Source organism: Ursus maritimus, unplaced genomic scaffold, assembly GCF_017311325.1.
Source record: "Ursus maritimus isolate PB19 unplaced genomic scaffold, ASM1731132v1 scaffold_2, whole genome shotgun sequence".
Classification (NCBI taxonomy): domain Eukaryota; kingdom Metazoa; phylum Chordata; class Mammalia; order Carnivora; family Ursidae; genus Ursus; species Ursus maritimus.
Genome location: NW_024424452.1, coordinates 72757335 through 72774178, shown reverse-complemented (window position 1 = coordinate 72774178; position 16844 = coordinate 72757335). Strand labels below are relative to the sequence as shown.

General features: G+C 37.1%; 1 protein-coding gene across 7 annotated transcripts in view; it reads right to left on the bottom strand.

Moving 5' to 3' along the window:
- The window catches only part of DCAF6 (DDB1 and CUL4 associated factor 6), a 130416-nt gene that overhangs the window by 56812 nt on the left and 56760 nt on the right, over positions 1-16844 (bottom strand). For 4 of the 7 annotated variants that reach the window (XM_040636170.1, XM_040636172.1, XM_040636171.1 and 1 more), the window contains exons 8-10: positions 16085-16178; positions 14688-14807; positions 12808-13068 (exon numbers count right to left, since the gene is read on the bottom strand). In XM_040636170.1, the coding sequence (XP_040492104.1) occupies positions 12808-13068; positions 14688-14807; positions 16085-16178 (475 nt within the window). Of the gene's footprint in view, positions 1-2111; positions 2283-12807; positions 13069-14687; positions 14808-16084; positions 16179-16844 lie in introns of all 7 variants that reach the window. The other 3 variants (XR_005836355.1, XM_040636168.1, XM_040636169.1) reach the window with 1 other exon arrangement.

Genomic DNA, 16844 nt, shown 5'->3' with positions numbered 1-16844 from the left:
AAAAAAAAAAAAAAAAAAAAAAGAGGGGTGCCTGGGTGGCGCAGTCGTTAAGCGTCTGCCTTTGGCCCAGGGCATGATCCCATGGTCCTGGATCGAACCCCGCATCGGGCTCCCTGCTCCACTAGGAGCCTGCTTCTTCCTCTCCCACTCCCCCTGCTTGTGTTCCCTCTCTCGCTGGCTGTCTCTCTGTCAAATAAATAAATAAAATCTTTAAAAAAAAAAAAAAAGAGCATATGATACAGAGGAAGTACTTCACCTTGTAGGTGAAGGGAGGAGCATACATGGACCGTTAGCAATAAGGTCTCTACTGTTGGCCTTGTAGACAGTCTCAGGGGCCCCAATATGTTGTTTAAAAACAAAGTAAAGGTAACATATTTCTCAACCTCAAAAGGGGCAAGTTGTCTACAGAACTTTAGCTTTTTAAAGATTACCACTAACAGACTGATTACCAAACTAGATACTATTTAATGAGAAGGATACTCGGAGTTGGTAAAATAGGACCTTATTTCACAGAGACCACTTAATCACTCTAAAGCTTTCTGGCTATAAAAAAAGAACCCGCTTCAATTCAAATTGGTAAGCTAGATATGAAAGGCTAAGTCTACAAATATTTTTCTAATGTCTACAATGTATATTTCATTTATTTCCTGCTAATGTAGACAGTTTTATATTTTATACTCAAACTCACTTTAATATTTGGTTTGTTACCTGATGAATTTCAGTATTTTAAAAATAAGTATATATGGAGGTGCATTTTAACTTCCTTCTTATTTGGTTTTCATGTTGCATATTTTTTCCTTTTGAAACATATAGAGTTTTATATATAGCAAAATGCCTTATTATTACATGTCATGACTGTAATTTAACCAAACTCTCCAGTTAGTTTTAAGTATAGGGAAAAAAATGGTCAGAGACATCTTTGCTTGGCTGATTATTTCCTCTACTAATATAACATTAAATTAAAAATCAGGTCCGGAATTTATTTCAAACACCACATCTATATTACAGTCATTTAAATCTATTTTATTTCACCATGATATTATATAATGTGCTTTTGTTATCAGCACATAGAGGAACAGATATTTATAAAGTGGAAGTTGTTCAGTTCTACCAATATACAAACAAATTCCAAGTAATTAAATCAGAGTTCTCAAAGTAATTAATACTCCAATTCATCACTCCTTAGGGTGGCAAAACAAAGTAGTACACCACATTATCTAATCTCATTAGTATAAAAACCCAAACACACTCTAGTTCCTAAATGAAGATTTGTAGCACTTACTCGGTGGTACCTATAGAACAGGATATATAGTACCTAATATCCATCTCGAAAGAACTGAAGTGACAAATTACTTTATGCTATATCTTTCATTAATTCTGTCAATAAATGTTTGTTGAGCATCATGAGCTTGCCGGCCATAAACGAACCAGGCCACTAAAATGCTCAAAAAAAAGAGAGTGGCACCAATTATCACTATCTGATCAGAGTTCTATAGCATGAGAACAGGAACATGAGACTGTGGGGCATTTCTGCTGCCCTATATATCAGAAAGCTGATTATGTATACAAGGAATAAATAAGCAAATATTGAAATTTTAGGAATAATCACAGAAGAGGATAATTGAGTCAGCATGCTCGTATGGCCAAACAACACTATAATTCTAAAGTCTAGTATTACCACATTCACAGGAATACTGGTTAATTTTCAAAGGAAAAACAAAAGAAGAAGAAGAGGAAGAACTAGGGGCCATAAGCATAGATATCATTTCAGCATATAAGAAATTTCAATAAAAATATCAAAGCAGGCTCTGAATTCACTAGATTATTAGAAAGTAGTTCATTAGCTATAAAAGTAATAAACATCTGCCCCCTCCCAGAAATATTACAAATAAAATAATGGATTATTTTATATTCATCTCTCGGGGAAACAGTGCTGCCAAAACGTGCCCCTCCAGCTACGGGATGATGAACACCGCCATGTGCAAGAAGGGGAGGGATAAGCTGCAAGCCCGTCAGCTCTTTGAAGGGGAGAAGGGAAGCATCTTGTTACACAGTAGCAGTGTTAAACAACCAAGTCTACCAGCTGCTGGAGGACACTTGACATGAATAACCTGAAGCCTGAGGGTCCTGTGAAGAGCCCTCGAGAGAAGGCTGATCAGAAGTGGAAGGCTGTTGCTGGGTGCGCGCAGCGAGCTCTTGCTGCCTCTGCTGTTCAGCCCTTTTAAGCCTCAGTTGTTGTAGGCGCTTGCGGAGCAAAGCTATCTCAGGCCCCCTTAAAAATTCTGACACAGATAGGAAAAGAAAGGTGAAAAGAGAGTAGTAAAATAGGAAATAGTAAGAATCTGATTATATATTAAAGAGAGAAGGATATACATAAAATACATGTCTCATGGAGGAATACTAAAAACAAATTACTTATAAAAAATGACTGATCATTAAGTTAGGAGATAAACTACACACCCTGACATACTCAAATGCTTCTGTTCAACTATAACGAATTATACATATATAGTTCTCTAAGGATATTTAACTAACTCAATAGAATGAAAATGAAAATAAAGTCTTCCATAAACAAAACATTTTTAAATGAATATTCCTTTCTTCACAAATTTCATCTTTTTATAAGAAAACGATACCAAGGAAAATTGGAAATTATCAGTTACCTAATCTATACACAAATTACTAACTTTAGTCATATAATAATTAAAATTCAATTAAAATTATGAAAAAGTTATGCATTTGTAAACAATTCTTGGAATTTATTAATGAAGAACTCTTTTTAAAAAGTCAGTTACACATTTTTCAGCTAAAATATTTCTCTTTATGTTGGAATTCCCATTTACTTTTCTTAAGCTAAAAATATTTACATAATCCTTAATATTTTCTTAAAGCAACGGTCATAGACAAAAGTAGAAATATAACATAGAATTCTGCAGATATATTTGAGTGCCTACTATACATGTGCCATTGTTTTTGGCTCTGGGGATAAATAAAACATTGAACAAAATAGTCCCTACTCATGTGGAGATTATGTTCTGAAAGGAAGAAAGACATCAGTGAACTCACACACACACATATATATGTAATATACATGTATGCGTTTGTGTCAAACAGGGACAACTGCTATGAAGTAAACTGGACAGGATAAGGTAAGGAGAACAGAAGCAGTGGGGGACGGTTTGCTGTCTTCTGTGTGGTCATTAAAGAAGGCTTCTCTCATAAGGTGATTTTTGGACAAAGACCTCAAGGACTGAGGGAGTAAACCACATGGCTATCTGGAAGAAGCTGCAGGTGCAGAAAGAGCAAGTGCAAATGCTCAGAGGAGGACATGTGTCTGGAGGTGGAAGATATACTACTGGTAATGGCAGAAGAGTTTGCTGATAGTTGAGATGTACCATGGCCCCAAAGTTTTTGGCCCACATAACAAGTAAAGTAAGAGCTGTCATTTATTGTGACAGGGAAAGGGAGGAACAAGTAGTAGCAGAGGGAAGAGGAGAACTAACAGATATCCCACTGGAGACCCGAGTAGTGACTGAAGGTAACAGTCTAGAATTCACTAGTAAATTGGATGTCACCGGTGATGTTACTTGAAGCTACCTAGAGTGTAAGTGATAATAAAGAAGTCTAAGAACTGAACTCTGAGATACTCCAATGTTTAACAGGAAGAAAAATCTCTGGGTAGAGTAAGAAGGAGAAGCCAGTTGAGAAGGCTGGAGGACTGAGTGAGCACAATCTGTAGGCTCGGATGGAAGTATGTCAGGAAGGATGGAGGGAGCAGCTGTGTTGAATGCCGCTGATACAATGAAAAAGATACTGAGAACTAATCACTAGCTTTTGCACCTCGGAAGTCACTGATGACCCTAACAAGAGCTGTTTCAGCAAAAATCACAGAGGCCAAAGCCCAATTGGAACAGGTTCGAGAGAAAGAGGAGGTAATGAAGTAGACACAGAAAGTATATATACTCTTTCCAGAAGACGTGCTGCTAATAGGAACAGAGAAATTGGATGACTGTTGGTGGGGAACTCAAGAGTCACAGGAGGTTGGTTTGTTTTAGTCTGGGGAGATGACACATATGTTCGTATGCTGATGGACAATGTTTAATTGAGGGAAGGAAAAAAGATGATGCATGAAAAGAAGTGAAAAAATGTAGGAATGATGTCCTTGAGTAGACCAAAAGAGATGAGCTGCAGTGGGTAAGAGGAGGAACTGGTTTTAAATAAAAACTTCATCCATTATAACCAAAGGCAAGGCAGAAATTCAACAGTTGCTGATTTGATGGTGGGGGTACAAAGAATTTTGTGTCTCTCGGTGACACCAGAAGCAAATTACACCAACTACCAAACAACTTTCAGCCTCGTTTACATAGATTATAAGGGTGCAAGTTTGTTTTATTGTTTCACGAATCAATCATGCCAGAGATACTAACATCTTGTTACCATGACCTCTACTTATAAAGAATTTTATTCAGTCGGTCAATTGGCAGTTAGATTTAGCAAACAATTCAAGTATCGTCATAGTCTCTCAATGCTAGTTCTTCCTAGAAAATTCTCCAGGACCAAGCAGGGCAGTATTCACTTATAAACTGTGATGCTCAATGGCCTAGTGCCTTCTTTTTAGGTATATACATACACCTTACTTATTGACAGCATAATAGCAATGCTTCTAGCAATATAAAATAAATAATTACTATGCACCCACAAAATTTGTTATCTTACACTTAAAAGAAATTACCATGAAGAGACTACATATATGTCAAATTTTGCTAAGAAAACAGAAAAATCACAGAAAATTCACTTGACTTTATTGTTGTTTTAAACCCTCTCCCTTATGTTGCCAAATGTTTTATGGGAGTAGAAGAGTTTCCACCTAGACCCACTAAGTGATGTAGCATTTAAACAGCAGGCTCCAAGTGCAAGCAGTGATGCTCTGTAACTTGGAAAATCAAGATTTAGTAATGATAATGTCATGAACTATTTATTCAATGCTTCCAGTGCTTCTTAAAGAACAATTTGTTTGTTAACTTTTAAGGCTGATCGTATGTGGCTTTTTCTCCCCTGGGTTAAAACAAAAAATGAGGCTATGGAAAGAAGTCACCACACAGCTAACTAGGAAGGACACATATTAAACTAAAACTCCCAAGCAGACTAAACAAGCAGACTAAACAACAGTACTGCTAGCAGTCTGAAACATTAAAGGCAGGTAAATTACACACACATCATACCCTTTTAAAAATGTATAAACATATCATTTATAATGTGAATAAATGTACTGAGAATTAGTTTTTGTTAACATGAACCAAAATGGAAAGTGAATGCATGAATACTTTGGGCCGAATTTTAAAAACAACAACAAAAAAACCCAACAATGTGTCAGGAATTGTTAATAGGAAATTTATACTTCTATCTCCTGAAACCACATACCCTATTCTTGTTTTCTTCTGAAAGACTCCAGGCTAATCTCCCTAATGAGTCAATTGCCACTGAAAGAGAACAATAACTAAAGCTGACATGACAAAGGTCCATTTGGTTGTAAACTCATGTCCTGCCTCTCTAATAAACAGGGTCTTTTGTCCTGGACACTGGATTATTTCTATATCTGATCTGGTGGTACTTTATCTGCCTGCTATGGATCTGTCCTCCAATCCCAACTTGCTTCATGTCCAGGTGATCCTTGTGCATTTTTCTCTTAGAACTGTCACTCCTTTACTGACCTCCAAGTTCCTCTGGTCTCTTCTTTGGTCTCCCCAAAGTGACCATTCACTTAATATTTCCACTTGTTACTAATCTATGTATTGCCTCTAACTAGAACCTGGTACCCTTTAAGGAGCCTGTAATCTAGATATTTGGGCTTTGAAAGGTTTTCTTTGCTATGCTGTAGCACACAGTTCTTAGTTTCCAACAATTCTTCTACAGAGCTCAATTCAGCTATAAAGATTCTGAGTAGACCTACATAAATTTGTAAATCTGGACAATTGTTTGTAAATAAGCAGGAATTCACAGATAAGCCATATCATATACTATCTTAAAGAACTAAATTCTCATGGTCTGAGTGGTCTATTTGATTAAAAACACATGGATCACTTAGGTGACTCATTCCTCAAGGTAAGACTCCAAAGTAAATTTTGTATGTGCTGATAACCCCATTCAATCCAAAGAAACCACCTTTCCTAATCATATTCTTTTATCTAGATTAAAATAGAACCATTCTAACAAGAGGAAATAAGTCATAAACCAATCCAAAATGAACAAAATAATTACAAATTTTCTTCTTTTTTACTTTTTTTAGTAATCTCTATACCCAACATAAGGCTGAAACTCACAAGCCCAAGATCAAGAGCTGTGTGCTCCAACCACTGAGCTAGCCAGGCACCCCAAAATAATTACAAATTTTAGTAAGTGCTTTTCAGGAAGTAAACAGGGCTATATAAAAGAGAGTAATATTTTAGTAAAGGAGGATGAATCTGGCTAGGGTAGTGAGGACACTTGAAGTGAGACACAAGGAAAAAGGAGTTGGCTGCGATAAGCCAGGGAAAGAGCTGCTCAGGTACGGAGAACAGTACGTACAAAGGCTCCGAATCAGAAACAAAGAGGCAGAGGTGAACTTGGCACATTGAAGGGAATAAAGGAAGGAAACTGCTGCAGGTAGAACATAGGCATCACAGGAACTAAGAAAGTGCTACGAAGTGAGGTCAGAGAGGTGGGCAAAATACAGGCCATATAGGTTCTTAGAGATCTACAGTGAAAAGTTTCCATTTGATTTGTAGTTCTACTCCTAAATGCAATTAGAAGTCTCTGAGGGGTTTTAAACAGCAAAGTTATATATAATCTGATTTAACACTGTAAAATGCTCACCTGGCTGCTGCATGGAGAATAAATGATAAGGGAGCAAGAGAAGATGCAGGCAGATCAATTAGCAGGCAAGAAATGATGGTGAGATGGAAGAAGAATTTATTTTAGATGCAGAACGAACAGGACTTGCTGAGGGACTGAGCGTGGGACATGAAGGAAAGCAAGGAATCAAGACTCATACGTAGGCTGTTAAAATAAGCAAATGGGGCAGGTGGTTTTAAATTTACTAAAATATAAAACAGTCAAGATGGAAGAGATTACCAGATAGGGAGGATGTGAGGCTAAATTAAGTTTCAGTTTGGACATGTCACGCTTACGATATCCAAAGATAACCAAAAAGAAGGGTCAAATGAGCAGCTGACATAGGAGTCTGTAACTCAAAGTGGAAGATGAGATTGTTGACATACATTTGGAAATCTTCACCTTAGAGGAGCTATTAACAGCTATGTGAATTGATGCAATCCCCCAGGGATACAGAACAGAGAAAAGAGTGCAGACTAAGGGGTTCTACTAAAATATTCAGAAGTAAATAGAACAAGAACTATCAACGGTGATTACTGAAAACCAGCTAGAGTTGGTAATAAGAATCAATAGGCAAACTGGTATCACAGATGCCAAGAAAGGGAAGTGTTTCAAGAAAGGAGTGTCAGACTATGTTGATGCAAATGGATGAAAAAATCTAGTAAGATACTAACAGAAGTCACTGGTGACTTGGACCAAAAGCTTCAGTGGAAACGGAGCTGAAAGGCGGACAGGCGTTGGTTGACAAACGATGGAAGGTGGTAAGAAAATGGAGATGGTATGCGAGCACCTCTTGTGAAGACTGATTATGAAAGGAGCGAAGACACAAGGCTGGGGGACAGTGTGGGGTACTTAAGGGAAGTTTTGGTTTTTTTAAAGATTTTATTTATTTGTCGGTGGGAGGAGAGCACAAACAGGGGGAGCAGCAGGCAGAGGGAGAGGGAGAAGGAGGCTCCCCGCTGAGCAAAGAGCCTGATGCAGGACTCAATCCCAGGACCCTGGGATCATGATCTGAGCCAAAGGCAGATGCGTAACTAACTGAGCCATCCAGGTGTCCCAAGGGGAGAATTTTTTAAAGAAAGGAGGTAATAACAGAGCATGTTTGAGGTGGGAAAGGCCAGTGCAGTAGAAAAGGCAATACTAATGATGCAGAGAAGAAGCAGAGTCCCTGAGAATTTGGAAAGGGATGGCAATTGCACTGGCTAGCCTTTGACAGGAGCAGACACACTTTTTCCACAAATGTGTCTGTCTCTATCATGGATGCGAGAATGTCCGAAGATTCAAAAGTAGGAAAGTGAGTGATTTTGCCCCACACACTGTGTATGAGAAGGTTATCAGCTGGGGGGTAGGATAAGGGTAAAGGGAAGTGATTAAAGTCTGAGAGACAAGAACATGTTAAATAAACACTTTGTCTGGTTGTTGAGCAACAGCGTTAAAAGACTACTCTGACACTGTGTTGAGCACCCAATGAAATGTGTGGTTGTTGACTTTCTTCACGACTCAGTGACTCAGTTGCAGACTAAGAGAAGGCAAATAATTTGGTTCATAGATGGCATTTTGCCAGGCAAGTTTTCATGTTCCCATCATCCCTCTCCTTCACCCCAGCAAAAGTGACAGAGGAAATACAAGGGACATATAAAGGAAACATTCACATAAAGAGGAATCCACAGCAGGGCAAGAAGCATAGTTTTCATTCTACCTCTCTGCAAGGCAAGAGAGGCACACCTCCAAGATACTGCGGGTTTGGTTCCATGGCACCACAATAAAGTGAAGCTCCAATTAGGCATGTCGGATGAATTTTTTGGTGTCCTACTGCATATAAAAGCTATGTTTACACTACTCTGTAGTCTATTAAGTGTGCAATTGCATGCTGTCTAAAAAATATACATACCTTAATTTTAAAATACTTTATTCCTAAAAAAAAAATCTAACCATCATCTGGGCTTTCAGTGAGTCATAATCTTTTTGCTGGTGGAGAGTCCTGCCTTCAAGTTTTTGGCTGCTCACTGATCAAGCTGCTGAAGGGTGGGATGGCTGTGGCATCAACTGACTCTTTCACTAATGATTTCTCTGTCGCATGTGACATGATTTTATAGCATTTTACCCACAGGAGAACTTTCAAAATTGGAGTCTATCCTCTCAAAACCCTGCCTCTGCTTTATCAATTAAGTTTATGTAATATCCTAAATCCCTTGTTGTCAATTCATAAGTCTTCACAGCACCTTCACCAGGAGTAGATTCCATCTCAAGGAACACTTTCCATGCTCATTCGTAAGACTCAACTCCTCCTCCGTTCAAGTTTGATCCTGAGATTGCGGCAAGTCAGTCCCATCTTCAGGCTCCACTTCTCATGCTCGTTCTCTGGCTATTTCCGCCCCATCTGCAGTTACTTCCTCCACTGAAGTCTTGAATCCCTTAAAGTCATCCATGAGGGTTGGAATCGACTTCTTCCTAACTCCTGTTAGTGTTGATATTTTGATCTTTTCTCATGAATCATGAATACTCTTTTTTTTTAATGAGGCTCCACGCCCAGTGTGGGGCCCAACGTGGGGCTTGAACTCACAACCCTGAGATCAAGACGTAAGCTGAGATCAAGAGTCAGACACTTAACCGACTGGTGCCTTGAATCATGAATATTCTTAATGTCATCTAGAAGGGGGAATCCTTTCCAGAAGGTTTTCAATTTACTTTCCCAGAGCCATCGAAGGAATTACTATCTATGGCAGCGGTAGCCTCACAAAAGGTATTTCTTAAATAAGAAGACTTGAAAGTCAAAATGACTCCCTGACCCAAGGGCTGCAGAATGGATGTTGTGTTAGCAGGCATAGAAACATTAATCTTGCACATCTCCATTAGAGCTCTTGGGTAACCAGATACACGTAAATGAGCAGGAATATTCTGAAAGGAATCTTTTTCTCTGAGCAGTAGGTCTCAACAGTGGACTGAATATCCAGTGAACCATGTTGTATACAGACATGCTGTCATCCAGGCTTTATTGTTCCATTTCTAGAGCACAGGCAGAGTAGATTTAGCATAAATTCTACGGGACCTAGAATTTTCATAACGGGAAATGTTAGCTTCAGACTTTTCTCCTGAGCTTCCTAACCTCTCTGAGCCTTCACTGAGTTGAAGAGAGTAAGGGCCTTGCTCTGGATTAGGCTTTGGCTTAAGGGAATGTTGTGGCTGTTTGATCTTCTATTCAGATTACTAAAACTTTCCCCGAATCAGAGATAAGCCTGTTTCGCTTATCATTCGTGTGTTCCCCGGAGTAGCGCTTTTGATTTCAAGAACTTTTCCTTTGCATTCACAACTTGACTAGCTGTTTGGCATAAGAGGCCTAGCTTTCTGCCTCTCCAGGCTTTCAGCATGCCTTCCTCACTGGGCTTAATCATTTTTAGTTTTTTATTTAAAGTGAGAGACGTGTGACTTTTCCTTTCACTTGAACACTTAGAGGCCATTTTAGGGTTACTAATTGGCCTAATTTTAATATTGTTGTATCTCAGGGAATAGGGAGGCCCAAGGAAAGGGAGAGAGAGAGGAACAGCTGTTCAGTAGAGCAGTCAAAACACACACATATTTACCGAACAAGTTCACTGTCTTATGTAGGTGGCGTTTGTGGTGCCCCAATCAATGACAATAGTAACATCAAAGATCACTGATCACAGATCACCATAACAAACAGGAAAATAATGAGAAGGTTTGAAATACTGTGAGAATTACCAAAATGTGACACAGGCGTGAAGTGAGCAAACATTGTTGGAAAAACAGTGCCAACAGACTAGCTCGACGCAGGGTTGCCACAAAGTTTCAATGTGTAAAAAACAAAATATATGCAAAACACAACAAACTAAAGCACAATAAAATGAGGTATGTTTGTAGTAAAAATCGTGGCTCTAAGGTGACACTCCCCCCTACCACATGGACAATTCCTAGTATCCATAAACCTATCTGAACCTAGAAGTGCAGAAGAGATTGGGAAAACAAAACAAAACAGAAAAAACTCATTAAGTCCTTATTGTTAAAATGTACTCTGGGATAATGAAAGGCTTGTTGTCAAAACAATTCCAGGCATAATCTTTAGATATTACATCTAACATCAAATCATTTTCTTCAATACTGACCCTATCTTCGTAATACGGAAGTATTCTGATTTTCCATAGTGCAGTCAACCAAAATTCTTTAAACTGGTAGAGACCAGTTAAAAATATTTCCTTACTTCTTTAAAAAAATTACAGGCAAAGGTGCCAAGTAATGATCAAAACAATGACTGCATGATCATTACAAATATTTTTCTCTTTTGATAATTCGAATGACTACTTAATACTTACATTAAATACTGAAAGGGATTTAGCAATCTGAAATGCAATATTAATTGTGTTAAATATCTGTAACAAAAAAGAAAAATGAAACTCCAAACTAAGTACTTTTACTCAGAAATGTGTTTAGAAAACAACTGGAATTAGTTAGGACCCACTGGAACATGAATATAAGCTAGGGAATCTTCTTGCTAAGTTTTCCTGATAGCTTAAAATTGATCAGAAACTTTAAGAATATGGGCGCCTGGGTGGCACAGCGGTTAATCGTCTGCCTTCGGCTCAGGGCGTGATCCCGGTGTTACCGGATCGAGTCCCACATCAGGCTCGTTCGAAAAAAAAAATAAAATCTTTAAAAAAAAAAAAAAAAAAAAAAGAAACTTTAAGAATATTTCCAAGAATGCTAATACTTTAAAATTCTTTGTTTTTTAATCAATTTTACCTGCTTCGACAAACTTTTGACTGATTCTGTCCCTACTTCCCAAATATTCCAAAATATTTTACTTTCTCATAAGTTGAAATGTTAAGTATGTCGATTAGAGAGTGGAAAACCTGACTTTAAAGCTCAGCTTTAGCTTATTATTACGGATAAATTGTGCACAAGTCTTAATAGTTATATAATTGACTCTGGCTTCTATTCCCATAGAAACTGAAATGAATTACCAAAAATGGATATACAATAAAAGAATGCCTAATTTAAAACACTCTGTATTTGGTGATTTGTATCAGATTTCAGAAAAGCAAGAATAAAGTGACAGCTTGGCAGTTACGCTGTTAGGAATTTTTTATAGGTTTCAGCTTAGGCCTGCCAGCTGTATCTCTAGTTGCTAATATTTTTTATTATATGACAAGTAAAATGCCTCTTTAGAAGAACCCAGTATGATTAAAATCTTAATGGTTATTATAATTACATGTACACAGTTAAAATGCCAAGTAAATTATAGTCATATCTGCTGAAAATTACTGTTATAAATACTAGTACATTCCACAGTTGGGGAGGAAAAAGTTGAACATGGGGAGTTTTAATATTGAGAGGAAAACCGTATTTTAACAGAATTTAGGAGTTGATTTTTTTCCACTAATATCAAGTACCAAGAAGACAAGGACTTGTTAAAACAATTCTTTTTCATGTAAATATAGGAGAAATAAATCTTTTGGTAAATTGTATGTGTTGTCAACAAGAGATGTTATCAAATGTACCACAAAGAATGTATTTAAAGTATTTCATGATGTGAAGAAAAATAAAAAACATAAAGAGAGGAACTGATAATATAGATATAACCAAATAAAGTCGAGAAAGACATTTTCATCTATAATGACTTATAAAAGTAATCTTTAAGTCAACTGCAGGAAGCTATGTCAAAACACTATCTGCTGGTACTCATATTTTTTAAGATTTGTCTTAGGTAAACTGAAGATTCTGATATTTGTTAAATTCATGCAAGTTAGGCACACTTGAAGTTTGTGTTTAAGTCACATGTTCACCTCTTACATGTCATTTTGATTTATTCCAGCAAGAACAAGTTCATGTGATTTAGTATCTTTCAAACCAGCCCACAAAGAAGTATCCATTATCAGAAATCATCAGCTGAACCACAGCCTACTGAAAGAGTAGCATCCTCACCAGACTGACGATGAGTATGGCGTCCAGATGCCTCCACAGGCTGCCTTTGTTCATTGTCTGGAGAAGACAGCAAAGGAGTAGAATGAGGGCTTTCTGCAGCAGAGGACGTCGAATGAGGCTGAGCTGACACTGCAGCGGACGTAGAAGGCTGAAGAGATTGTTCAGCTGAAGGATCTACTTCCATTGCACTTTCGCCCACTTCCAAATCAGTACTTGACGGGACCGCAGGAAGAGCAGACACATCTGACTGGCTCGTCCCACCTTCAAAAAACACATGTTAATGCAAATTCAAATATTAACTGCTTTCCAAAACCAGCTACTCTAAAGAGATATGTTCAAGAAATACATGTGCACTTGTACATACATGTACACACACAGAGAAACATATAATTTTAGGATATTGAAAGCACCCAGGGGTGGTTTCATCCCTTTGACCAAATAGGCTAATCAAAAGGGGTAAAAATCTATCTACAGAACATTTTTGTTAAAATAATCAGTCTTTCAAGATCAATATGGTACCTTCACTTAGACAAACCTAAATAATAGGTTGTGAATTGCCTATAAATAACATCTAGTCCTTTTAATTTGAAGGTGATGATTCTGATTTAATGACTGGATAATAGGAGAATGGATTTTATTTTATTTTATTTATTTATTCTTTGACAGAGAGAGAGAGAGCACGAGCATGCACAAGACTGGGTTGGAAGGGCAGATGAGAGAGAATCTTCAGCAGGCTCCACGCCAAGCACAGAGCCCCACACAGGGCTCAGTCTCATGACCCTGAGATCATGACCTGACCTGAAATCAAGAGTCAGATGCTTAACTGACTGAGCCACGCAGGGACCCAGGAGAATGAATTTTATTGCTATGTTTCCATTCTACGACATGTTGTCTTGGTAAATATTTAAGAAAAATTTTATTGGGTAAGTAAAGTTATAAATAGGTCAGAATAGGATTAAGTTCCTGATTCCTACTTCATTAGCAATAATGTCTTAACCACTAAACTAACATGATGCAATCATGATTTAAAAAGACTTCAGTGTCTACTATGTCTTATGCTAGGCGGCTTTGTGCTATCTACAAGGAAATCATGAGGAATAGTTCATAGACATTAACAATTTTCCCCTCAAGTCTAAATGTTATTAAAAGAAAGATGGAATGGACTAATCCAGTTCATGTCTTACAAGATGCAACTACCAGAGAATATGAAGTTTTCTCTTTTAATCACCATGATTTAAATATTTCTTATTTTAAATTCAAGCACAAATTCAATAACTCTTAAGCAAATTTACAGTCCAAGGAATTTTTTAAAAAGTTAATTGAAATGAGGAGTTAACAAGAATCATTTATGGAAAAATTCAATATGATTTTTTATTTTGGGTTTTTAAAACAATTAGGAGTTAACTTTTTATACTCCTCATTTTTGACAGAGATAAGTAACTTGCCTAAGACCCCAAAGCTAGAAAGTAGTGAGCCAAGATATGAACACAGGTCAGCTAACACCAGAAACAGCACTTAATAACCAATGCCTAAGTAACATAAAGGAGAAACTATTCCATTATATAAAACTTCTTATCTACAGAGTTTAATGCATTTCTATTCTCAGAATGCATATGAAAATATACTGGGATATATAAGGGAAATATCAGACTTTCTTACTTTTCTTGAGAAAAGCAAAGAATAAGGGCTAGGCCTACTGGAACGTGAAGAGACAAATTGTACCCAATACCCATGCTCCTCTACCGCTTCACACAATGTAGTTAAGAACCTGTGATTATTATAGATATAGAATGGTGTAAACTGAATGATATAAATAAAACAAATGTCATAAAACAGTCTTTGCCAGCTTTTGGTTAACTTTAATTAACAAGAAAAATTACCTCTTGGCCGAGATCTTCCTCGTCCTCCATTGCTTTGTGCAACTTCACTTGCTTCTTCAAACCACCTTGATAACATGTCAGACATTCTCTGCATCAATGACACATTGGGACTTTGCTCACCTATCACAATACAGGTCTTATCAGTGAATTCAGTAGTGAGTCAGGATCTTTCATTAACGCAAAAACCCAGATTTTAAGGCCTTTAAAATGAGAGCATTTAAAAAAAAAAAGAATCAAATAGCTTAAATAAATTCTATGAATGTATATAATAAATCTATTAGAGCTAACATCACATTTCATAGTAACTGTGACTCTCCATCTGAATTTTGAGTTCCTCAAGAATAGGATTTACATCTCCTGCATCTTTGTCTATTCTTAGCCACCTCCACACCTTCCACCCTGACCCCAACCCACATCCTTCGTTTCACCAGTGCACAGCTAGGAAGGGCTCATGAATGGTAAATTGAACCGATTAAAAGAAAGGTTTGCCCTCTCTCTTAAATTTCCTTAAACTCAATTTATTTTCACCACCCTGTAAGCATATTCCATATACTTGAAATTAACAAAAACCAAAAAGTATTATATTTGTCTCTTCCCTCTACTCCTTTCCTCCTTCAAATATATGATTCTTCTCTTAAGGGTTAATTATCAAATTAAGTATGACATCAAAACTGGCAATTCTATTCTACAATCATATAATTTAAAATGCAAATCATTTGTCCTTGGATTTTCTGTGAAAACAGAATTTTACACTTTATTGCCTTTATATAATGTTGCTTTATATTTAAATATATATATATAAGATGATACCAAGGATAATTTATGGGGGAATGTACTTTTGATCTTAAAAGAATTCAGAAGTCATTAAAGTAAGATTTTGGCTACAGACCGATTATTAAAATACACACAGATTAATTCTATTTCAAAAGTGTACCATCTTAAAGCTCCCAAGGTAGTTTCTTATGCTTGTCAAAGGCACTTGATAAAAGGAAAAACAATTTTTTATCTATTATAAAATTCTTGGGTTGGAAATTGGAGCATTTGCATTTCTCTTTATATCTAACAGGCAAAATTTAAGAAGTTTGATGATGTCCAATGTTTCACATGGCAATGGGCATTCTCATACTTCCAGCAGGAATATAAAGTAGTGCATTTATTTTGGAGGGTAATTTGATAGCTATCAAAATTAAAATGCACTACCCAGTGACCTAGTCGTTCATTCCACTTTTAGGAATTTAACCTCAGATACACTTGCACAAGTATGTTAAGATACATGCATAAGGATGTTTGTTTCAGCACCACTTAAAATAGCAAAAAAAAAAAAAGAAAGAAAGAAACAAGTTAAAAGATTAACTTTTAAATTTCATATTAGAAAAGGCTGACCAAAGTAGAGTTACCATCGCGTTCTCGTTCACTCTCAGGCCTCGCTCGGGGTCCAGTATCTGACCAATCCCCACGAAGTCTCAAACGCTTCACTGGAGGCTGTCGTAACTAAAAGATGAAGAGAAAACTCATTTGCTCGAGTCCTGAAGCACGCTTTAAGTGTAACAGATTCTTTCCATGTCCTTGCTTTCTTTATTGAGTATGAAAAGAGATCCTAGGCCAAAATATGAAAGACAGCTCTTATAATGATGGTATCTATCGATGGTACAGCCTACACTTAACATACTCGCCCTTAAGAGTCTGAAGGTAACTTTGAAATCCTCTAACGTGTGACTTCTAATCCCAACTGTATCACTTTACAGCTGAGTACAGGAAAGTTATATAACTACAATGAGCTTGAGCTTTCTATTACAATGATACATGCAGTCTAGTACCTACATACCTGAAAATAGGAATTATCACTGTTATAGAATTATAGACAGTTTACTCTCCGGGTCCCCGTACCTATTGCAACCCTTCACTACTCACCTCAAGGTCTCTACCTTGTTTCCCTCCTTTCTCCTACTTCAGAGAAAATAAAGTCAGTCCTGTAGAAATGACACTAATTTCTTCAGCTGCATTCTACAAATGTATCAATAGTCTACAACTTCCTAATCCCTCCTAAAGTCTCAGAAGACGCATCATTTATTTTGTTTAAGCTCAATCTCTCCACTGGGCTTTTTATTTTATTCCTTCAATTACTCGAGCACCTTGCTTTGACAATGACTCTTTCCC